Source organism: Nyctereutes procyonoides, unplaced genomic scaffold (genome assembly GCF_905146905.1).
Source record: "Nyctereutes procyonoides isolate TBG_1078 unplaced genomic scaffold, NYPRO_anot_genome, whole genome shotgun sequence".
NCBI lineage: Eukaryota > Metazoa > Chordata > Mammalia > Carnivora > Canidae > Nyctereutes > Nyctereutes procyonoides.
Genome location: NW_026575125.1, coordinates 80,211,999 through 80,237,575, shown reverse-complemented (window position 1 = coordinate 80,237,575; position 25,577 = coordinate 80,211,999). Strand labels below are relative to the sequence as shown.

General features: G+C 35.2%; 1 protein-coding gene across 1 annotated transcript in view; it reads right to left on the bottom strand.

Moving 5' to 3' along the window:
• Positions 1-25,577, bottom strand: part of COL4A5 (collagen type IV alpha 5 chain) — a 284,616-nt gene that overhangs the window by 123,834 nt on the left and 135,205 nt on the right. Inside the window, exons 3-9 of the mRNA XM_055337689.1 lie at positions 19,249-19,338; positions 11,750-11,794; positions 7,805-7,849; positions 7,659-7,721; positions 5,328-5,381; positions 4,954-4,980; positions 2,204-2,284 (exon numbers count right to left, since the gene is read on the bottom strand). Of these exons, the coding sequence (XP_055193664.1) occupies positions 2,204-2,284; positions 4,954-4,980; positions 5,328-5,381; positions 7,659-7,721; positions 7,805-7,849; positions 11,750-11,794; positions 19,249-19,338 (405 nt within the window). The remainder of the gene's footprint in view (positions 1-2,203; positions 2,285-4,953; positions 4,981-5,327; positions 5,382-7,658; positions 7,722-7,804; positions 7,850-11,749; positions 11,795-19,248; positions 19,339-25,577) is intronic.

Below are 25,577 nucleotides of genomic sequence, written 5' to 3'. Positions count from 1 at the left end.
TGGGCATTTAGTGGGGCTTTTATGGTAGAAGTGAAAAGTGGCTTCTCTAAAGTAAAAACTACGTATTTATCCAAAGAAAATGAAAACACTAATTTGAAAAGGTATATGCACCCCTGTGTTTATTGTGGCATTATTTATAATAGCCAAGACATGGAAGTAACTCACATGTCCATCCATAGATGAATGGATAAAGAAGATGTGGTGTGTACACACACACACACCACAATGGAATATCAGCCATAAAAAAGAATGAAATCTTGCCATTTGCAACTCAGATCGATCTAGAGGGAATAGTGCTAAGTGAAATTGAAATAAATAAGTCAGGTCAAAGATAAATACCATAGGATTTCAGTCATATGTGGAATTTAAAAATCAAAACAAACAAATTAAGGAAACAATAAAAAAAAGAACAGATTCTTACATAAAGCGAACAAACTGGTGGTGCCAGAGGGGAGATAGATGAAATGGGTGAAATAAGTGAAGGGGATCAAGAGTGCACTTATTGTGATGAACACTGAATAATGTACAGAATTGTGAAATCATTATATTCTACACCTGAAACCAATATAATGTACGTTAATTATACCAGAATAAAAATTTTAATTTTAAAAGATACAAAAAATAATTAAATTAAATTAAAATAAATAAGAGTATAGACAAAGAAGAAAGTGAGAATAACTGGGACAACAGACAAGGAAATGATGCAACTATTTTGGCACCCAATTTGGCATCTTAAAAAGCTAAAAATTTGATATCAATGAAATCCAGCAATTCTCTATCTAGGTATAAATCCTGCATTATTTTGTAATTAAAAGATTAAAAACAACCAAATATTCAATAATAGGAGATCAGAGAAACAAACTGTAGTATGTAGTATGTTCACATATATATATAGAAGTGAAACTGAATGAACTACAGCCACATGCAAGAATATGGATGTATCTTAATATATTAAGTAGAAAACTACATAAATGTTATGTTATTTTAAAAGCAAAATTAAAAACTCTGGTTTAGAGATACATGTATATATAACAAAAGTATAAGAAGCAATAGAAAACTCAAAATGGTACTTATTATCTTGGTAGAATGCAGAAGGATGTTACTGCCAAGGAAACCCCAAGTGGATTCAAAATTATTTGAAATGTTCTACTTCTTAAATGATATTTTGGATCCATAAGTGTTCCACTGATGGTTATGCTTCAAAACATACATATATTTTGCATGTATTCTGCTGCATTTTCAAATATTACATAACAACAAATTATAAGGGATAAAGGGCAAGATTAAGAGTACTTAAGGGGACACTTGGGTGGCTCAGCAGTTTAGCGCCTGCCTTTGGCCCAGGGGGTGATCCTGGAGTCCTGGGATCGAGTCCCACCTTGGGCTCCTTGCATGAAGCCTGCTTCTCCCTCTGCCTGTGTCTGTGTCTGTGTCTCTGCCTCTCTCTCTCTCTCTCTCTCTGCATCTCTCATGAATAAAAAAATAAAATATTTTTTAAAAAGAGTACTTAAGAACAAATGGATGGGTGGTATCAAGCATGGAATGAGTTTGTAGTTAATAAAAAATTCCCCAACATTGCACCTTAGTCGTCAAATACTAGAAAGTACTGATTTTTTTTTTGGCAAAGGGATCAATCTTTGTGAAATATAAACTTCAAGAAATTGACTATCTGATCAACAGATAATGCTAGGGATGTTATCTACAGACTAACATAACTTTTTTTCTTAAGATTATACCTGATGTTCACCATGCATAAATTTTATTCCCTCAGCCTTCAAAATATATCCATATGTTATACATAACTAACAGTGTTACAAATGATGTCTTCTAATATCTTAAATGGGAGACCTTCAATTTTTATTTTTAATCAGACTATTTACAATTATCATGACTACTCCTACCACCTACTAATCCTCATAGCACAAGAATAAGAATATAGAAGCATATTTCTGCTGCCAAACCCCAAAACAAAAATTTCCATGGAAACTAGATAGAAAGATAAAAGAACAAAGAAGTCCTTTGTAAATTCTTCCTGGTCTAGACTGCTTTTATTTTCAGGTATGAGGTACCTGCAATATCTATCAAACTTCAAATAATAATTTCTGTAACTAAAATAGAGCGTATTAAAAAGCTGAGGGGAAAAAGGTGATGCTGTGATCTGATTTAATCAATATAGTAAAGAAGAAAATCACTGGATGCTTACTTGTATTCCAGGAGGACCTGGATATCCTGGATTACCCTTTGGTCCTGGCAGTGATGACATAATTATACTACCTGGTTCTCCCTGAAAGAAATCATCAGTGGAAGTTTTAAGTTACAGTTATGACACACAAAATAGTCAAGCACACAAAAAAATGATCTCAGAATTAAATCTGTCACATAAATGTCCTAAAGATTAGGAGAGCTCAGTAATTACCATGAATAAATTTACCTTTTAAAGGGAAATGGGGAAATGGCCACAATACACTGAATTACAATCGATTTATTAAGAGACTGTGGTACCTTCCATTACTCATTCATTAAAAACCAGTTATTAAACATTACTATTTGCCAAGAACTGTGTTAGGCTCTGGATACTCAGCAGTGAAGGAGATAAACAAGGCCTCTGTCCTCATTGTGCTAACAATGTACTGGGTTTGAAATGCAGATTATAACATGTAAACAAGTAAGACAACAAAAGGTTCTGTTAAAAGCTATGGAGAAAAGCAACATGGTACATGATAAAGAAATAGTGGAAGACTAAAAAGAAGTGATAATTATATGACATGATAGAGGTGCTAATTATTGTTACAATGGCAATCATAATATATAAATATATCAAAGTAACATGTTAAATACCTTAAATTTATACAATGCTTTACATCAAATATATTTCAGTTAAAAAAAGAAATAGTGGAGGAATTAGTCTGGGTAGTCAAAAAAAGCAATCCATGAAGGCAACATTCAGGCTGAGATTTAAAAGATAATGAGTCAGCCAGGTAAAAATGGGTTAAGAGTAGTCGGTAGTTAGAGACACCTGGGTAGCTCAGTGGTTTAGCATCTGCCTTTAGCTCAGGGCATGATCCCAGGTCCCGGGATGGAGTCCCACATTAGGCTCCTTGCAGGGATACTGCTTCTCCCTCTGACTATGTCTCTGCCTCTCTCTCTCTGTGTTTCTCATGAATAAATAAATAAAATCTTTAAAAAAAGAGTAGTAGGTAGTTGAAGTAACATATACAAAGGATCCAAAAAATGAAGAGTTTGGTACATTCAATAACTTAATTCAGACCAGTGTGATCAGCAAGCCAAGGGAAAAGTGTTTTATTTTTATTTTTTTTATTTATTTATATTTTTTTGGAAAAGTGGTTTAAAGATAAGTCTGGACCAACACAATGTGGAATATCCATGCAATGGAGTATTCTTTAGCCACAGAAAGGAATGAAGTGGATGAACCTTAAACAGTAAAGAATGAAGTCGATCCATGGATGAACCTTAAGACAATATGCTCAATGAAAGAAGCCAAACACAAAAGGTCACATATTGTATGATTCTACTTCTATGAAATATCAAAGTAGGCCAACCCATAGAGGCAGAAAGTAGATCCACGGCTCCAGGGGCTGGAGGAAGGAGGAGACAGGGAGTGACTACTAATGGGTATGGGTTTTCTATTTGGGGTGATGGGAAAGTTCTGGAACTAAGAGGCAGTGATGGCTCCACAACCTTGTGACTCTATCTTTATTAAATGGTTAAAATGGTCAAAAAAAAAAAAGATAAGTCTGGAAATGTAGGCATGGACCAAAATATGCAGGTCTTACAGGCCTTGAAAGAGAATGTGGACTTTATCTTAGATGAAGTGGGAAGCCCTTGAAAGTTTATAAACAGTGATATTAAATTAGATTTATGTTTTTAAAAGATCATTCTTGGCTACTTAATCTAGAATAAGTCAGGCTGGGAGGTGAGGAGATAGTAGTGAAGAAAAAAAGACTTATTTAGAAGAAGCTATTACAATAGTCCAGATGAGACATTATGGTTAGTGTGGTGGCAGTGGATATGGAGAAAGTGGATGATTTTAAGATAATTTTATAAGCAAAACTCACAGTATTAGTGACAGAATGGAGTGAGGAGGTGTGTGAAGGGGTAGAAGATATAAATGCTAACTCTAAGTTTTTAGGGGTCTGGGTTAACTTTGAACATGTTAATCTGAATGCCTCAGAGATATCTGAGTTGAGTAGAGATGTCAGGGACTCAGTTTAATACATGCATTTAACTCAGAAGAAAAGTCTATTTTAGAGATATAAATACAGGTATTCAGGGGTTGGACAGTAAACAATACCATGAGCTATAACAATTTTGCTAGGCATAGAAGAGAAAAAAGGGTCAGAACTGTGTCCTCATACCTGCTTGTATAGGAGACTGGGTGATGACCAGATAGAATAAAAATCATGAAAGGGTAGTGTCACAGAAGTCAGGGAAAAAAAGCATTTCTAGAGGTACCAGATGGCCAACTATATCAAAATATAATGGGAACTGAAAGTATTAGAAAGGAAACTTGAGAAGCATCTTGATGGCTTAGTAGGTTGAGCATCTGATTTTGGCTCAGGTCATGATCTCAGGGTCCTGGGATTGAGCATCGCCCAGTCAAGTTAGGCTCTCTACTCAGCAGGGAATCTGCTTCTCCTTCTACCTCACTCCCTGCTCATTCTCTCTCTCTCTCTCTCTCTCTCTCTCTCTAATAAAATCTTTAAAGAAAAAAGAAACTTGAATCTTATATGCATATTTACAAACATATCAGCACATAGAAGATACTTAAAGCCATGGCATAAAGGAGATTACTTAAGGAAGACTTGTGGGTACCTGCACAACTTCTGGAAGTATCTATTTTAAGGCAGAATTCAGAGACATTATCTGATCAAAGTTGCAAGTTTTCCAAATATCTTATTCAAAATGTTTACTTTCCTAGCATGAGATGCTTACCTTCATACCTGGGATCCCAGGAGGTCCCTATTATTAAAAAGAAAAAGATTATTTTATATATATGAGAGGGGTGAGAGCAAAACAACACACTGCTTTCTAAATGGAGTCAATTATAAAGACTACTGTAGGGTCATTCTAAGTAAAAAGTATCTTAGGATACTTAGAGATGACATTTATATTAAATACAATAGAATCCTTGCTTTTACCCAGCACAGAGCCATACTACCAACTTCTTTTTTTAAAAAAATATTTTTATAGTTTACTAGTTTAAAATGTACTACTTTGCTCCACATGAATGCACTGAGCTCACTTTCTACACTTCTGCTTCTTCTGTCAATTCCTATATTCATTATAATCCCAACTGTATAACTTACCGGAGGACCCTGTAGACCAGGAAAACCAGGACTGCCTGGAAATCCACGTTCTCCCTAGAAGGAGTTAAAAATAAGTGTTTGGAAGAACAAGAAACAAAGCATAGGTATACCAACAAACGATAACTTATTGAAAAGATTTCTGTAAAAACTATTCTGAAACTTGCCAGGTTGCCAAAAATTCATTAGCCTTCACTTTCCAATTATTTCAATATCAACTGCCCATACCAATTCAGCCTTCTAAGATACCTTTATCCCTAGTCATCAATCCTAATCAGAAATAAAGAAAAAAATCTTCTATCCCAGTCATTTTCTTCTGACAAATTCATTTTGAGGCAATCACACCATAGATTCCTGGTCATCATCACATTTAATAGTTAATGATTTGTCTCAATTTCCTGCCCATGCATTATATAGATTCTTATTTTAACTGCCCTATTGCATTTTTCTTTTATTGTAAACTATTTTAAATTATTTTTGTAAAGAGGAAAAGATGGTAAGAAAGAATGCCATTAATATCACCAAGAGGACAATAATAGCAATAGTTCTAGCAACTGCAGGTCATTATGTTTTTCTAGGTACCCAATTTTTCTCACTCACTATTGTAAAATACCAATATGGACATTTGGTCTAGAAAACAAAGGCTAAAATTGCTGCAGAAGAACCCCAATGCAACCTCCTTTCTAATACCGACATGCCATAGTAATCCTAGAGATATCCATGTCAGAAGCTTGAAAGAGTATGATTATTGTTGCTGTGTGTCTTTGAGTTGTTTTGTCCAGCACTCCTGTCTCCATCACTTTTTACATATGGAAAAAATAGGCCCAGAGAGAAAGGATATAGTCTTGTACATCAGGTTTAGAAGACAGAAAACAAAAGAACACATATATTCTGATTCCATTTCTAGGACTCATTCTATTAGTTACACAGTAAGAAATATTTTTTAAAAAATATTTAATCTGAAAGTATACATAATAAATCCCATTCAAAAAGTTGATGCTCACATAATTGGGGGCCTCAAACATAAACTAATCATGAGATCTGCTAAGGTGCTGCTTTACAAAAAGAAAGAAAAAGATCCCTTCCATCATATGGCATACTATACACATTGTGGATACGTTGGTCTTCAAATTTAAAACCTTGGCTAGTGGTCTTTTTGTTGCTTAAGGCATGCTGGCAAATAAATAAACAAACAAATAACCAGAATAGGCACAAGAATGTTGCCCACATTAAAACGCAATGTTCCAGGCAAACTACTCCACATTGGTCCTATCACTAGAAGTCTGCCCCAGCTGAAATGAAGAACTCAAGTAAGCCTCACAAATCGAAGGTAAAAAACTTGTTGCTGGCAAGGGTCACACTGACCTGGAGAAATAATGGAGGTTAAAATAATTTTATTGTCATAAAGTATATAGTACAATAATTAACACAAAATATATAGCCTCCATAATACAAAATAGTTTGTTCAAGTTATTTTAAATATATATACTAATATAAAATCTGACACATGCCATTAGTTAGATGGATTGTAGATATTTCATGAACAGTTTCACAGAATATCATGTGTTGAATGGAAAACACCAAAAGGATATACAGAAAATAATAATGTATTGCATTAATAGATAGGAAAAGGAGAAAAGTGAAGGAATAAGAACAGAGGCTAGGATAAACAGTCAAAAAAGTTAATTTTCCTCATCTTTTTTTCCTTGCTATCACTTTATAATAAATCCAAAAGGTTGATGAAAGACAAGAAAAGTGGGCCGGGAAAAAATTTTTCATGTGTAAAGTTATATTTTTTTAAAACTGTTAAATTAATCATTTTTGCTGATGGAGAAAAGTTTCCATTTTCATACTAACAGTATGTAGTAAAAATTAATGTCCTGTATTACAAGTAGATTTTTAAGATTTTTCTTAAGAAGCTATTAGGCAAGGTAAAAAAATTTCAAAAACATAACTTTTTGAAAACTTACATTGAACCTAGTTTTAGAAAGGGCAAAGCTAATGAATGACATTCATAAGTATTACTCTTAACAACTGATGTAATATTTGAAACATATACATCCTAATTCCTTTTAACTTTCATCCTACTTTACACTAAAATCAAAATAGGATTTAATAAATAACCTTCAATCCAACGCATATCCCAGCTGATTACACATTTAAAGAATCATTGATCTTTTAAATATATTGAAAGTGTTAACTCAGAACATATTCTATGTATCTCTTAGACACGAAGCTACTATATCTCTAACGTTCTTCATATTGATTTGTTTAAATTTTAAAATCTATTATTATCAAGCATATTGCCTAAGATTAAGTTGAAAAAAATCTCACCTTGGTTCCATTGCATCCAGGGATACCTTGAGGTCCTGGGGCCCCATCATGGCCTGGCATTCCCTTTGAAAAAGGATATAACACATGTATAATATTTATTTGATTACTTTTTAAGGAATTTTCAATTAAAGCCAAATTCTACTTACAGGAAGACCCGGTGTCCCTGGAAATCCAGGAAGTCCAGGAGGACCCTATAATGAGATATAAACTCCTTGAATCAAACAATAATCAGTGAGAATAAAATTATATCCTACGTAAGAGAATTATGAAAATTACATTTAGAATATCAATGGACAAATGTGTCTCATTGATTATTACCAAGCATTCTCTCTATAGAAAAAAACCTCCCACAACACGTGTTTAAATCTCTTTTATAGGAAACTATAGAAGAAACTCCTATTGGAGGGAGCACTATCTTCATTGCACTTAGCAGAAGCAGGCAAATTAGTGGAAGTGGCCTTTCCTAAAAGATAAAGTGGTTCTCCCAGGTCTGTAATGAATACTGAATTTAGCAGGGGATGGGTAAGTGGCAAATATATCTGCTCCTGAGAACATAAATGTGATCACTCCAAAAATTCTTCAATCAAATTTTCCTGTCAGAATTGGCAAAATACAAGTTTAACAATATTCTCTATAGGTGAGGCTCTAGGAAAAATGTACTCTTGTACACAGCTAATGAGATTCAAACACCATAGAGAGAAATTTGAAATATCTAGCAAAATTACATATTTTTACCCTTTGAAGCAACTCGTTTCTAAGAACCTATTCCAAAGGTACACTAGAAATTATGAAACAAAATATGAATTTCAAGGTTACTGACTGCAGCACTGTTATAACTAAAGACCATATAACCACAATTACAGCTAAACACTAGAAACAATAGGGACATGTCTAAATAAATTATGGTACATCCACATAATGTAAACCTATACAACCCTTTAAAAGAATGAGAAAAATATCTGTGTACTGAAATATGTAGTAATCTGTAGGACATAAAGTTAAGTAAAAGGAACAAAATGTAAGCAGTGAATATATTATATTACACTTTTATAAGAAGGGGAGTGATACAAAACAAAAATAGGGGGATAGCAAGAATGGATGGGAAGCATCTCTGACCATACTGCTGTTAGAGAACAATGTAAATATTTTAAATAATTAAAAATTAAGAAGAGGTAAAAAAAAGATAATGGCATTTAAGAATTTTATTACTATTAATATTGAAATTGTTATTTTGTTCACTTGCAAATTGCTATTTTGAAGCTATCACGGGTATACTGTAGGATAAAGAACATGACAAATTATATTAATGTCATTAGGAATCAAGATTTTCAGTGTAGGGAGAGATAGGAGGCAGGGAAGAGAGAGAGTAAACATACAAACCTCTTTTGATTTTAAATTTCAATTGGAAGTAATATAAACTCACGATATTTTTTCTCTTAAAAAATCTGTATTTTCTAATTCTGTCAACTGAAAGACATCAAAACAATTGACTACCAGTAACTATGAAAACCCCTAACATTAGACTATGGTACTTAAATCACAAAAAAAGAACCTAGAATCAGATCTGGAGAGGGAATGTACAAGACAAGCCTGATGAGTCTTTTGTGAGAAAGCAAGTTTTCAAAGATCGATATAGTTTTGTCAAAAGAACACAGGATGGGGGCCAATTTACAAGGGCTCCCATAAGCCAATAACAGGTTAATTTTGGCTTCAAAAAGAATAATGAGTACAACTGATTGCATCACATAAATTCTATGTGTTTATAATGATAACAAATTCTAAAAATCTTCCTATCACTCAAAGTTGCTGGTGTACTAACTCATTACCCTATTAGAATTCCAGCTGATAAATCAGAATTCTACCCGATAAATGAAGGATTTATAAAATTTTAAAAATCACCATTCTGCAACTCTGAACAAAAAAATGGACCTAGGCAATGATCGTCAATGAATATTAAACCATTAGGTGAAAGTTCATGGGGAAATTCTGATGGCAAAATTAAGATCATATACCTGAGACCAATGATAAAGCCCAAAATAAAAAAAAAAGTGGGGTAACAGATATTTGTGCCATAAGATGTAATTCAATAGTAAGTACGTAGCACTATGTATATTCTTTTTAATTTTAATTTTTTGCAGTATAATTTATATACAGTATAATGCACAAATCTTAAGTATAGAGCTCTTCCTACATCCCCAGAAAGTTCTCTAGTGCCTCTTGTAAGGCACTCCAGTCTGAAGGAAATATGGAGGACAGAGGAACAATTAAACGACATTATGAAGAAACAGTCAGATACAGAATGTAGAATGCAGTACAATACAAATGACCCAGTTTCTCCTATAGCATAATAGAAGAGGCTTGAGAAACACAGCAACCAAATATAAATAATATGTGGAATTTGCTTGGATTCTGGTTTGAACAAACCAATTGTAAAAAGACACCATTGTGGAAATCTGAATAAGGACTGTTTTAAGGTATATCTGAAAGATTTCTAATTTTTTGAGGTGTTATAATGGTAGAGTGGCTATCAGTTAGAGAGACATATTGAAGTATTCATTGGTGAAATGAATGATATGAAGGATTTACCTAAAAATATTCCCCCCAAATAGTGGTGGGGTATAGATGAAACAAACTTGTCAAAATGTTGCTAACTTTTAAGCTGAATGATGTATACATGGGGGTTCATTGTACTATATTCTCTGTAAATTTAGGAATGTTTAAAATCTTCCATAATAATAAGTCTTTTAAAATTTGCATGTCAAGAGTTTCCTCTGGGCTGAGACATAAAGATGCTGGAACTATCAGGCTACCTATTCCTAGGTACTTCTGAAGTTCTAGTTGAGGCACTCCCAGACACTTGCAAATAGGAACTGAGAGAATGGACCTTTTTTTTAGTCTCAGCAGTCCTTGCAACCTAGTTAATGGTAGTTATAGCTATTATGAGATACATTATGATTCTTATGAAAGCTTTAACAATATATTGATATCCATTTATTACAAAATAACATAAAGACATGTGCTAATAAAACCAAGGGTTTTGAGTTTTGAGTTTCTTTCCTGCATCTCCAGGTCCCTACAAATACCAGGTGTGAGTAGTACATGTAAGCTACATGTTGTTAAGAAGTATATAGCAAACAGAGTGTTTTTAATGTTTATGTAAAATTTTTACATCTACTAAATCTCTGGAGATCAAGGGATTAGAATGTTTAACTCTGTCACACAAATAAACATGATTTGTCATCACTTGTATATTTTATACTTGTATTAAGGAGTCTCATCAATCTATGAACACAGAATTTTAGAGCTAAAAGGCACCCAGGAGATTGTATTGCTTGACTCTCTAATATAACAAATGAAGAAACTGAGGCTCAGAAAAGTTAAATATGATTTTTCAAAAGCCAGGATTATTTTTAAACTCTAGTTCCCTCCCAATTATAAAACACATTGAAAGATATAGATCAACCTAAAAGCTTTTCAGAAAAATTACACTAAATGTGCACTTCCATTTTGAGACAAATCCTGGTTTTCAGAACATTAAAATGAAAATATTATACATCTTAGAAATGAGAAGATGTTGTATACTTCCAAAGTAGCTGCATTTTACTATAGTGGTTTAAATTAGTGCTTCCCAAACTGGCTCTCTTCAAAATACACAAAGAAAATTATAATATTTGTATGTGATATGCTGGGAAGGGTATATAATGTGAGGTAATTGGCCCTCTGAACCCAGAGGACTGAGATGGTCACATGGTTGGGAAGTTCTGATTGAAAATAATTTATATGATACCTATTTGTAATAGACTAACAAATTGTTAGAATTTAGCACTTTTGTACTTCTTATCCATAAACTAATTTAAAACCTTCTTAAATTAGTTTAAATAGATATCTGGATATATAAAGATAACTACCAAAGTACTAAAGAAAGGCTAATTGTAGACATATATCTACTCTTATACTTAACTTTTTAAAGATTGTATTTTTCTTTTTGTATTTTGATATGAGTCTTTTTCAGTTATCTCATAATACTTCATTTGCTTTTTCTCTGTTTTGACCAACAAAAAAACATTTGATATACAGCAAATATCACTTACTCTGATCCCTTTTGGTCCTGGTGGCCCTGGAATTCCATCATCACCCTGAAAAATAAAACATGTTCCTCCAAAAATCACCTTCAAATAACTAATTTTATTTTACATTTGTTTTTATTTAAGTTCGATTTGCCCAACATATAGTTTAACACCCAGTGTTCATCCCATCAAGTGCCCTCCTCAGTGCCCATCACCCAGTTACCCCATCCCCCCTGCACACCTCCTCACTAATTTTACATTATAACAATAAGAGACTTAAATGTTTGTGAATCTCTGTGAGAGTGAGAAACTTCCAAACCCAAGGCAGAAGTATTTGTCATTGAGACTGAAAGCACTGAGGAAAGTTATATGATAAAAAATAAGAAAGGTCTTTATTTACTGAGAAGAAAACTGCTAACATGCAGCAAAAACTTTGTACCTGAAAAGTGAACTATGAAAATCATACAAAACAAAGATGAAATAGTGGTACTGATACTCTTCAAGTCATTTATAGATAAGCCAAATATAAGCTGAAATTCTGGGCAGTTTCTATATTGTGTCAATCTGCTTGCCACGCTGGTAATAAATAGCATCATTTCTGAGCCCAAACATGTGCTGCTCTTGATTCTGCTGTTTTAAACCTTTGCTTTGCTTTATAAGGCACTCTCTACTGGCAGAGCTCAGGAAAGAAAAGAAAGAACCACAGACTTTCTAAGTTTCTTCTGTAGAATCCATGCAAAAGAGGCTGCCCACATGTGTGTTAATCTATGTGCCATGTCTAAGTTACAGTCACATTGTTGAGAATTTTTTAAGTTTTGCCTCACTGTTTTTATAAACTAGTTTTTAAAAAATGGAGTAAAGAAAACCTAATTCTGCTCCAAAAGATGGGAATTTCAGTGGACCATACAGCTAGTAGACTACCACCTGAGGCTTTATTTGTTTTAAGATTTTATTTATTTATCCATGAGAGACACACAGAAAGAGGCAGAGACACAGGCAGACGAAGAAGCAGGCTTCTCACGGGGAGTCCCATGTGGGACTCAATCCCAGGACTGGGATCACGCCCTGAGCCAAAGATAGATGCTCAACCATTGAGCCACCCAGGCATCCCCACCACCTGAGGCTTTAGATAGGTTTTATTAAGCTGGGACATCTTGCTTTATACAGGTGATTTCTAAATTACACAATTCATAGCCTTAGAAGTTCCACTGGACTTTCCTTGAAACCTATGTCACAGCCCTCCTTCCATCAATGCAGCTCTATTTTTATGTTTTATGTGGGGCTTCCATGAAAATTTTCATTTGGTACAAGGGGGGTTACCTGATATATTAGTTTTTATGCTGCTGTTATAAATTACTACAAATTTAGTGGCTTAAAACAACACAATCTTACAGTTCTGGAAGTCAGAAGTATGACAGTGGGTCTCAGCTGAAGAACCCTGCTGTTTTTTGGAGGTTCTAGGAGGAGAATCCATTTCCTTTTTTCCAGCTTCTAAAGCAGCCAGCATTTCTCATCTCATGGCCTTCAACCTTCAAAGCTAGCAATAGTTGAAGAAATCTAACATTGCATCACTCTGATATTGACTCTTCTGCCTCCCTCTTCCACACTTAAAAGACTCTTGTGATTACATCAGGTCCACCCAGATAATTCAGAATAATCTCCTTACTTTAAGACCAGCTGATTAGCAAATTTAATTCATCTTAATTTTGCTTGTCTCTATAATCTAACATATTCACAAGTCCTGAGGATTACATCATAGACATCATTGGTGGTGGGCCTACTACACCTTACTTTTTAAAAAAAGTTTAATAATCTACTCTTTCCACACAGATGCATTAGAAAACATAATGGAAGAAAATATGTAATTTACAGCAGCAAAAAAGGTAAAATATTTAGAAATAAACTTAATAAGAAATGTACAAGATTCATAAGAAAAGTTAACATTTCTGAAGTTCAAAAAGGAAGAACAACAAATGGAAAGGCATTTCATGTTCTTGGATAATAGGAGTCAACATAAAAAATAGGGCAGCCCGGGTGGCTCAGCGGTTTAGCACCGCCTTTAGTCCAGGGCATAATCTTGGAGAGGCTGGATCAAATCCCATGTCGGGCTCCCTGTGTGGAGCCTGCTTCTCCCTCTGCCTGTGTCTCTGCCTCTCTCTCTCTCTCTCTCTCTCTCTCTCTCTCTCTCTCTCTCTCTCCCTCTGTGTGTGTGTCTCATGAATAAATAAAATCTTTTTTTAAAAAAAGTCAACATAAAAAATAGTCAATTCTCAACAAATTTAGTTAAAATTTGACATAATAAAAATAGAAATAACATGAGTTACTTTTTTAACTAAATAACGTGACTCTAAAATTCGTATGGAAAAATAAGCAAGAACATTGAGGAAAATTCTGGGAAAAAAAAGAACAGTAAGGGGACACTAGCTCTGTCAGATACAAAAATACAGAATACATCATTGCGGGATCCCTGGGTGGCGCAGCGGTTTAGCGCCTGCCTTTGGCCCGGGGCGCGATCCTGGAGGCCCGGGATCAAATCCCACATCGGGCTCCTGGTGCATGGAGCCTGCTTCTCCATCTGCCTATGTCTCTGCCTCTCTCTCTCTCTCTCTCTCTCTCTCTCTCTGTGTGTGTGTGTGACTATCATAAATAAATAAAAATTAAAAAAAAAGAATTCATCATTGAAAGAGTATGGAAGGTCTAAAAACAAGTCCATATAGTCACGTGAATTTGGTTTATACTGGAAGTAGCACTGCAAATCAATGGGTAAATTTACATTGGGATACATTTGTGAGGACATCTGGGAAGAAATTAAGGTGGAACTTATATAACAAACTACACAGCAGGATGAATTAGAAATAGATAAAATATTTACATAAAGAAATGAAACTATTAAAATACTAAAATTCCAATGCTATAAAGGACCTCTTGAAAAACACAGAGACACACATATATACAAACACACACACATACACACATCCACATATTCAGCAAGGACACTAAAAGTAGGGGAAATAATTGCAACTCACAACACAAAGAGTAATCACCCTAATATATAAATAGCTCATTAACATATAAAACCACCTATAATACTATAGAAAAATGGGCAAATTAAATGTCATATATGACAGCTCATAGAAAACACAACTGATTCTTGGGCCTGTGAAAAGATCCTTAATCTCACTCTTGAGAAATGCAAACTAAAGGCATTGAGAGACCATTTTTCATGTATTAGCTTGACAAAAAGCCAAGTTTCATAATAGGACTGGTAAAGCTATAGGGAAATTGATCTTCTTGTATATTGCTGAACCAAGGATAAATTATACAACTTCTTATGGGGCAATTTGGCAATATCCATAAAAATATATAAATACATGTACCCTCTGAGCTAGTAATATCACTTCTAGTAACTTTACAGAGATAATTTTTTATTGAGGAAAGGAAGTCTATTAAAATTGTACATCTTTAGTGGGAAATATCAGAAAGGAAGACAGAACATGAAAGACTCCTAATTCTGAGAAAAGAACTAGGGGTGGTGGAAGGGGAGGTGGGTGGGGGGTGGGGGTGACTGGGTGATGGGCACTGAGGTGGGCACTTGATGGGATGAGCACTGGGTGTTATTCTGTATGTTGGCAAATTGAACACCAATAAAAAATAAATTTATAAAAAAAGAAAAAAACTGTACATCTTTGCAGCATTGTTTGTAGAAGAAAAAAATTGAAAATTATCTAAATGATCCTCAACAGGGGAGACTAGCTTTAAACATTGTGATTTATATGCACAATGTAATACAATGCAGTTATAAAAGATAATGAAGAAGTTCTGTGTATACTGATATGAGATATCTACAATGTGTATTAAGTGAAAAACAAAGGTCAAAAATGTTGAATATGCTACCACTTTATAAACAAAGGGAGGCAAAAGTGTGTCTGTGTGTATATAAGCATGTATGTGCAAGTGTATATTTGTATCTGTGTGCATATACAAAAAAATCATTGAACATATTCACAAGGAAGTATTAGAAATTGGTACCTATCAGGGATATGCAGAACTCAGTGGCTAACGGATACAGGTAGAAAGGAAATATTTCTCACTATACATCTTCTTATGTTTATTTATTTTCAATAAAGTGAATATATTATCTATCAAAAATTAAATTTTATTTTTAAGAATAAATAAATCTTTTGGAAAATTTTATATATACATTCCTATTATGTACTTGTTTTATATAGCTTTACTTTCTTCTTTTTAAGATTTATTTATTTATTCATGAGAGACACAGAGAGAGAGAGGGAGAGACACAGGCGGAGGGAGAAGCAGGCTCTGCACAGGGAGCCTGATGCAGGATTCGATCCCGGATCCCGGGATCATGACCTGAACCAAAGGCAGACGCCCACCGCTGAGCCACCCAGGTGTCCTAGCTTTACTTTTGTATATAAGAATATACAAATTAAAGTACAATCCTACAAAATTTTTGACTGAGCATATATATTAACATATATATGCATGTATTAGAATACCCAATCACATAAAAAGTATAAATTCAGCTATTCTGGAAAGCATGAAGTCATACTTGAGATAGAGGCACAAAGTGCTTCAAATTTAGAATCCCAAAAGTTTAGAAAGCAATGTAGCCTTCTCATTATACAGAGATTGAAATGGAATCACAGCAAAAGATGGGACTACTTTCTAAATTTAAAATTCATACCATCACACTTTTAAAAATTGGTGCACAATTTTTGTACAATAGTCTAGTACAATAGTCCTAGTTAATACTAAATTATTTCAAGGGGATTCATATGTATTTAACTTTTTAAAAATCTGCCACAAATCTGGGATATCTGGGTGGCTCAGCAGTTGAGCGTCTGCCTTCGGCTCAGGGCATGATCCTGGAGTTCTGGTATCGAGTCCCACATTGGGCTCCTTGCATGGAGCCCACTTCTCCCTACGCCTATGTCTGCCTCTCTCTTTCTGTGTCTCTCATGAATAAATAAAATCTTAAAACAAATAATCTGTCACAAAACTTTATTAAAAGTGCCACCCCTCAGCAAGCATGGTGCACAAGAAAGTTGGTCCCAATCCTGGGTAAACTCAGGTGCAAGAAATGTAACTTTACTTTCCTATGGTTCAGCTTAATTTCTGTTTCAAAATACCTACTTCACTAACATGACTGAAATTCAATTTCAGTCAACAGGAGTCCCCATCTCATTTTCATACGACTGTGTCTAAATTATGGAGAGCTTAAGAATTCCAAGTTGTTGAGGGGTGGGATAGTCCGTCCACACTAGAATTAACTGAGATGTCCCGCACCAGTAGTTTACATGGATTACTGCTGACTTAGTGCTCAATTCCATCACACACAAAGAGTCACAAATATTGACTCTTTCAGATCTCTCTGCTACTCTGTGCCACTCCTGGGTGCACAAGAAACATTCTGCTATTTTACACCTCATTAGACATAAGAAATTCTGTTAAATGTCCCATCTACTTAACTTCTATGCAGTCATTTAGAGTCTTGCTTTCTCCTTAGCATACAAGTTCTGCTCAGGAAATTTAGCACAGGTCCCTTCTGCCCTTGAATCTAACAAAACTACCATGATGTACTGTCACCTCCTCAGAGATCATGCCCAAGCACACCCCCCACAATCTATGCTCTGATATAGTTAAGTGTTTAAAAGTACTTATGTATTTAAATTAATTTCCTCCTTTATTGGAAAAACTACCTGATGAGTATCCATTTGATCTCCTTAATAATCTAATGGCATAATGTACCACTATTACATGAAATAAAATTAGGAAAAAAAAGGTTTTAAACTACTTTTTTCTTTCTAGGCAAATGAACAGAACTGGCCCTTTCATTATCAGCTCATCAGTCTACCTAATTTAGATGGCAGAGGGCAACCAACCAAAAGAAATATTTTTAGAAAACCAAGAAAGTTCTCTGAATCTTCACATTCACTATTATCTACTCCCATTCCCTATCTTAACATACACCTAAGATGTTGTTCTTGTTTATAGTCTAGGAGAAACTGTGTGCACTGCAGTCAATGGGGAAAAGTCTTCCCAACTGATAGGACCACAGCACCTTTGGATCTATGAACCTGGGTATAGGAAAGAAAGGCTGTATGGATCTATCGTCTCCTCTTTCTCTCCCAGAGAACAGCCTACGTGACTTCTACCTCACCCAATTCACTGATAGACCTGTCCCAGCAAATTGCCACCACTCTGAATTTGACAAACTGCTCAATATGTCACCCACCATCCAATCCCATAGATAAATACCTGACTGCTATACCACCGAATACAACAAATGGACATTTATCTAAACACAGAACTTTTTAGTACTTCAGATACCTCAACTTTATTACACAGGGCCTGATGTGTTCCCACAGTTGGACTCTGACACTACAGAAAGAAAATGCCTCCTCACAGGTCAAATTGCTCCTGTCTGAGATGGGATTAAGAGAAGCATCTGGCAAAAGGGAAGTGGGATCTGCCACTGGTCCTATTTTGACCTCAATAGTGCTGGCCTCCTACCTCCAATACCAGTGCACACCTTACACAAACTTTCCAATTCTACTCAAGTACTCTACCCACCAGAAGGGACTCCTGGCTCGTTGACCCCATGGTAATCACTAGCTTTTATACTACCAGCACTGTGTGTGTGTCTCCCTAGGGTTATTATTTATTTTCTATAAGCCAGGCCTTCAACATTCTTACCAATGTAACATATACATATGGGGCATTGATAAGAGACTGTCAAATATTCAAGATAGCCCTTCCTATTGAGCACATCAAGCTAAACAGAGTAAGAATTCCAAAACCAGGTACTCTAGTTACTGAGGCAAACTGTCATGTGGTATTACTGATTCTACTCATGTGCATGCTCCAGCCAACTTTTCTCACTCAGGGTCATCCAATTCCAAAAAGTTGTTTGCAATATGTCTTTGACTTTTACTTAACTCATTAATGACACTACTTCAGTTTTGGAAGCAGAAGAGACTAACCTCAAATTCCTTGGCCCAAATACTGTTGGATAACAGCACAGCCCTTACCTTCCTGCTGGCCAACCAAGGCAAGGTCCTCACTAGTACTGTTCCATAGGGAAAATGGAACAGTGGGGAAGTTGGTGCTTTCTCTGGTTAAACATTTTGCATATTATACTGCCACAGTAAATGGCTTGACCATTCTTTCATTTTGGCTTGTTCTCTTAATCAGCTACTCTGACACCTGGCAGTTTAGCTCTCTCCAGCTCAGCTGAGCTCCTCACAAAACTCAATTTTTGTTAAGGATCCCAATAATCATATCCAACTAACAGCATCTTCCAAAAACATCTGAATATGGCAGCAATATTCAGGGTTTTTTTTTAACCAACAATAAAATACAGACTCTTAGCTATTCTATTGTTTTTTTCTATATTAATTTCTGGCTATAACTCAGTAACCTCTTAGTTGATTTGACACCTAGTCCCACATTTAGCATGGCCTAATGCTTCTAGTATTACTGGATGACAACCTGGAACATACCTTTTGTCCCCGAGGCCCTGGAGGCCCTTCTGGACCTGGAAATCCAGGCAAACCTGGATGGCCTTCCAAACCCGGAAATCCTCTCTCCCCCTGCAATTGAACAAGAGTTAATGTCATTTTTGATGAAGTTATTTGTGAATTTTCAAGCACGGACATGGTTGAGATTCAAAAAGACCAAAAGCCTATCTAAAGAGCATTAATTAAATGATACTAAATTCATAGTATCCGCTAACATGAGAAAACCTACATGATCTAAGTGGGAAAACTGCAAACCATTCTGAATTTATACCATATACAGTAATATAGTTTCTTGCTTTCTTGTAAAAGTAAAAGGCATATCAGAGATAGAGTGAGGTTTTAAACATATTGACATCAAGAGTTTAACAAGGAAGATGGCAATAAGTTCAGGAAACCAGGTCTGTAGGGGTTACATTAAGTAAGTTTGGTGCAGGGATGAAGTGTAAAAGAAAACCATCTGAGAAGTTTTCAGATTTGTTGCAGAATAGGAAGTTGTGGGATTATCCAGAATGGAAATTCATTAGCTGACTACAGATAAATTAGTCAGAAAAGGGCTCTAGAACATCAAAAAATTTTATATTTCTTCTGATTGTAAAAATACTACAAAAAGGAATACATGGTTATTGTAGAAGAACAAAAAACATACAAAGAAAAAACTACCAGTAATTCCTCTATTCATAATTACTAATTGAACTATAATGTCACTCAAGTCCTAGTTCTGACCACAGCACTTACCAACACTAGCACAGGAGGACTGCCAACCTACCAGTAAGGTTTCACCAAATTTTATCAGCATCTATGCAATAAGGTTGCCTGATGTGCACATCTGCACAGACAGATATATGGGAGTAATAGACCTGCCATCTATACTAATATATCATTATATAACATGTTAGGCTTAGTTAACTTGCATATAGCCAATTATAGAAAGAGTGTGAACCCCAACACCCCTAGGAGATACAATCACAGAAAGCAAATTCACCACTATTAAGAACCCTGAGGGCTCACAGCTCCATGGCATGTGCTCCCAACTGCAGGGTTGTAAGAAATTCTTCAATTTTTCTAAGGCTTGAGGGCTGAGTCTCTGGCCAGAGGCTCTGGACCTCATTGTAGGAATGCTTGCTTTCACTAGATCCTAACCACAGTGACAGCCTAAGTAGCACCTGCAAAAGAGAAAGCATCCATATCTATAAAGCAACTGACTAATGGGCCATTGGAAGTGCATATCCCTAGAGGTTAAGGTAGGCTTTTATTATACCCCCAGTGTGTGTGTGTGTGGGGGGGGATGAGTGTGTGGTACTAAGTTTAGTCTAGACAATTTAGATAATTTTGTATTAAATAATTCTTTGTTATGTTAAGTCATAACAACTATAAGTACTTTGAAAAGACTACTTATGGTCAGTTTCCACTCATTACTTCAAAGCAAATGAAGCAAATGTTAGATAATTAATAGTAGGTTGAAACATTCCCACAGTCTTGGCAACAATTATTATTGATATATTAACATGCTTCCTATTTGTTATAAATATTTCTTTGTTGTTTTAATTAGTCATATAATTATGATAACTTAGTATTAATCAATGTCATCAATTACTTTGAAGGGAATAGAGCAAGAGCGGAAAAATAAAAAGTTCAAAATTTCTAGATCTGGATTGTCTCAAATTACTACACAGCTCATTTCTGGCAGAGTTGGTAGTAGAAATCTGATTTCAAGCACAAGTCAGAAAGGAAGCTAAAAGGAAAAAAAAATCTAGTTCAAGTAGATTTCCATAAGTGGAAAACAGAGCTACATTCTGGGATCTCCACTGGTATTTAAAGCGTTTCTCTGCCAAAACTTGAGTATAATGTTTGAAGAGAGCTATATTTTCTCAGAAGCAAAATTGTTGTTTGGGCAATAGATAAGAGAGGAATAAACCAGAAATTCCAAGTAGAGAGTGCTAGAAAGCTTAATGTGTTTTTATTAATATAACCATATACCTATAAATTATATATCCTTAAATCTCCTCATAATATAGTCAAATAATGTTGTGGGCCTATCTAGCTGACTGACTGACATTATACCAAGGAAGAGAGAAGGGTACCTACTGGACAGTAGCAAAATAATTGCAAGCACAATCCCCAGCTTTTAAAGGGTAGAAAGTTTCCTGCAGTAGAAACTATAGAAATCTGCCATGAGGTGGGGTGAGGGAGTCTTCTACATAATTCCCGCAGATGGTATGAAGGTTGACATTTGTTGTTTGCCTACTGTTTGCTACTGGTGGCAAGGCAATCATCGACTCTTTAAAACTCATCTACAGTTTACTGTAATTTGCTAACACTCACGAACACAGAAAATAGCATGCTGTATCTATTTGTGAAGGTCAAACTTCTTTTTAAAAAACTGGCTTGGGGATCCCTGGGTGGCTCAGCGGCGTGATCCTGGAGTTCTGGGATTGAGTCCCGCATCGGGCTCCCTGCATGAAGCCTGCTTCTCCCTCTGCCTGTGTCTCTGCCTCTCTCTGTCTGTGCCTCTCATGAATAAATAAATAATATCTTTAAAAAAAACTGGCTTATGTTGCCTGCCCATATTGGGATAAAAAACTACTCTTATTTTTCATTGTGGAGTAATCTCTCTCTGCCTGTCCCTTATATATTGGTATTACATTACTCTGGATTCTCTTTTTGACCCTTCCCTCTATTTTCCTGGGAAATCTCAAACACCCACACTTTTTTTTCTAAAATTTAGGCTCACAGGGTTAACTGTCTTAAACATCTCCACTTGAATATCACACAGGAACCAAAAATCAACAACAATAAGAAACATGTATTGAGCTATTCTAAACTATTTCCATGTTTTATTTATTTAATTCTCCCAATGATAATATAAGGTAAATATTACTATTATTTCCATTCTACAGATGAAGAGTTGGGACACAGACGAATTGTGTAATTTTCCTAAGAGCGAATTTAACATAAGAAACGCTGAGTTCACTACCTTTATACCATCTTCCCTATTCCAGGAAATAGCACAACCTAGACCAGAAATTTGAAATAATCTTGCCTCTACTCTTTCCATTACTCTTTCATCTAGTCAATCATGCTATCTCCATCATTTCATTCTTATTACCCAGCAAAACAAATACAAAATATCCATTCAATGAATGAACTTCCTTAATGGATTATATAACACTTATGGCATATATTTTTGCCCCCAATACAGAAAAAATATAAGTTAGGGTTAGGAGAATTTATACACAGGATAACTTTTTATGATAAAGGTCTCTTGGGCAGCCCCGGTGGCCCAGCGGTTTGGTGCTGCCTTCGGCCGGGGGCCTGACAGGATCGAGTCCCATGTCGGGCTCCCTGCATGGAGCCTGCTTCTCCCTCTGCCTGTGTCTCTGCCTCTCTCTCTCTCTCTCTCTGTGTGTGTGTGTGTGTGACTATCATAAATGAATAAATAATTTTAAAAAAGGGAAAAAAAAAGGTCTCTTATATACCACAAGCTAGTATTAAAAAGAATAACAGACTGACTTACTTAGAAGGAAAATCTACATTATGAATCAAAGGTACCCATAATAATGTTACAATTTTACATAAAGGGCACTTTATAATCACAATAAGAAAATTACATGATTATGGGAATGAAAAAAGATTTTAAGAATAGTTTCCTTTTTTTAAATTTTTATTCTTTTATTTTTTTATGATAGTCACACACAGAGAGAGAGTGAGAGAGGCAGAGACACAGGCAGAGGGAGAAGCAGGCTCCATGAACCGGGAGCCCGACGTGGGACTCGATCCCAGGTCTCCAGGATCACGCCCTGAGCCAAAGGCAGGCGCCAAACCGCTGCGCCACCCAGGGATCCCTAAGAATAGTTTCTTAAGAAAGATACAAAATTAACAGGAAAAACACTGGATTTCTTTTTTTTTAAGATTTTATTTATTAATTTGAGAAAAAGAGTGAGCAAAGTGGAGCACAAGTAGAGGCAGAGGGAGAAGTAGATTACCCACTGAGCAGGAAGCCCGATGTGTGGCTCGATCCCAGGACCCTGGGATCATGACCTGAGCTGAAAGCAGATGCTTAACTAACTGAGACACCCAGGCACCAAACACTGGATTTCTGCAGTCAGAAAAAAATTAAAAGTGGCACAAACTGCTATAATGACCATTGAGATTAAAATTATTTTGGGATTACAGTATTGCAAAAATGTAGACATTATATAAACATTTGGGCAAGAAAATACCATAATGAACTAATGAAAATAATGAATAACTGAAAAAATGCAATTATGGGCAATTTTGTCTTCTTTTTGAATAATTTCTATGTTGTTTTCGTAATTATATAGTACAAAGATATATTTGATGTAATATAGTTAGGAGAACAAAAATATGGATCTTTGACAACTGCCAAATGGAGATAATGTAGGTCAGATGATCTCAAACCTTAGCTTCCATCAAAACTGCTTGGACAACTTGTTAAAACACAGATTACCTGGTTAGAGTTAGATTGAGTAGGTCTGCTAGAAGCCTCAGAACCTGCATTTCTAATAAGCTCCCAGAAAATGTTGATGCCACTGGTAGACAGGAACACCTTGTTTAGGTAATGTTTGAGTGTGACATTGATTTTATTTTACTTTATAATTTTTACTGAAGTATAGTTGACATACAATGTTATACTAGTTTCAGATGTACAACATAGTGAATTGACAATTCTATACATGAAGCTATGTTCACCATGATAAGCAGTTACTATCTATGTGACATGAATTTTTGTTGTCAGATGGTTAATTTCTTGTCATCAGGAGTCTAGTAAGTTTTGTTTTTGGCAATGTGCACTTGGACACATTTCTTTGGCAGAATTGATATATTTTATTATTTGTGTGTTAAACTTACTTTTTAGAAGCAGTTTTATTGAGGTACAATTAATATACAATAAATTGCACATATTTAAAGCATACGATTTGAATTTTTTCACATCTGTAACAACCAAAATAATGAACATAGCCACCACTCACAAGAATTTCCTTCTTTTTTCAACAAATGTTGCTCCAACAAGTAGACATCCATATGCAAAAAAAAGAATATAGACAGAAACCTCACACTCTTCATAAAAATCAACTCAAAATGGATCATACACCTAAATACAAAACTATAAAACTCCTAGAAGACAGTATAGGAGAAAATCTAGATGACTTTGGGTATGGTGATAATTTTTCAGATACAGCAAAGGCACAATCCATGAAAAAAATAACTAATAAGCTGGACTTTATTAATGACTTCTGCTCTGTAAAAGACAGCATTAATGAGAATGAGAAGACAAGCCACAGACAGAGAGAAAATATTTGCAAAGGAAACATCTTGATAAAGAACTAGTATCTGAAATATACAAGGAACTCTTAAAGCTCAATAATAAGAAAACAAACACCCTGATTTAAAAATGGGCCAAGACTTTAACAGATACTCACCAAAGAAAATATACAGGGTGATGGGCATTAAGGAGGGCACGTGATGTAATGAGCACTGAGCATAATATACAATTAGGCGTTATATACAACTGAAGTCTACCTCTGAAACTAATAATGCACTATGTATTAATTGAATTTAAATTAAAAAAGAAGATATACAGATGGTAAATAAGCATATGAAAATATGTTCCATGTAATACATGATCAGGGAAATGCAAACTTAAATAACAATTATATACTGCTACATACCCATTAGAATGGCCAAAATAAAAAACCCACCAAATGAGGGCAAAGATATGGAGCAACAGGAACCCTCATTCACTGTTGGTGGGAAGGCAAAATGATACAGCCACTTTGAAAGACAGTTTGGCAGTTTCCTGCAAAACTAAATATACTCATATGATCCAGCAACGATGTTTCTTGGTATTTATCCAAAAGAGTTTAAAATTTATACCGACACACACACAAAACTGCATGTGGATGCCTACAGCAGATTTATTCATCATTGCTAAAACTTGGAAGCAACCAACATGCCCTTCAGTAGAAGAAGAGATGAAGAAACTGGTATATCCAGACAATGGAATATCATTCAGCACTAAAAAGAAATGAACTATTAAGTAATGAAAAGGCATGGAGGAACTTTAAACGTGTATTACTAAGAGAAAAAAGCCAATCTGGAAAGGCTACATACTGTATGATTTTAACTATATGATATTCTGGAACAGACAAAATTATGGAGGCAGTAAAAAGATCAGTGGTTGCCAGGGATGGGAATGGTAGATGAACAGATGGAGCACAAAAGAGTTTTAGGGCAGTGAAAATACTCAAATGATAATTATGGATACATGTCATTATACATTTGCCCAAATC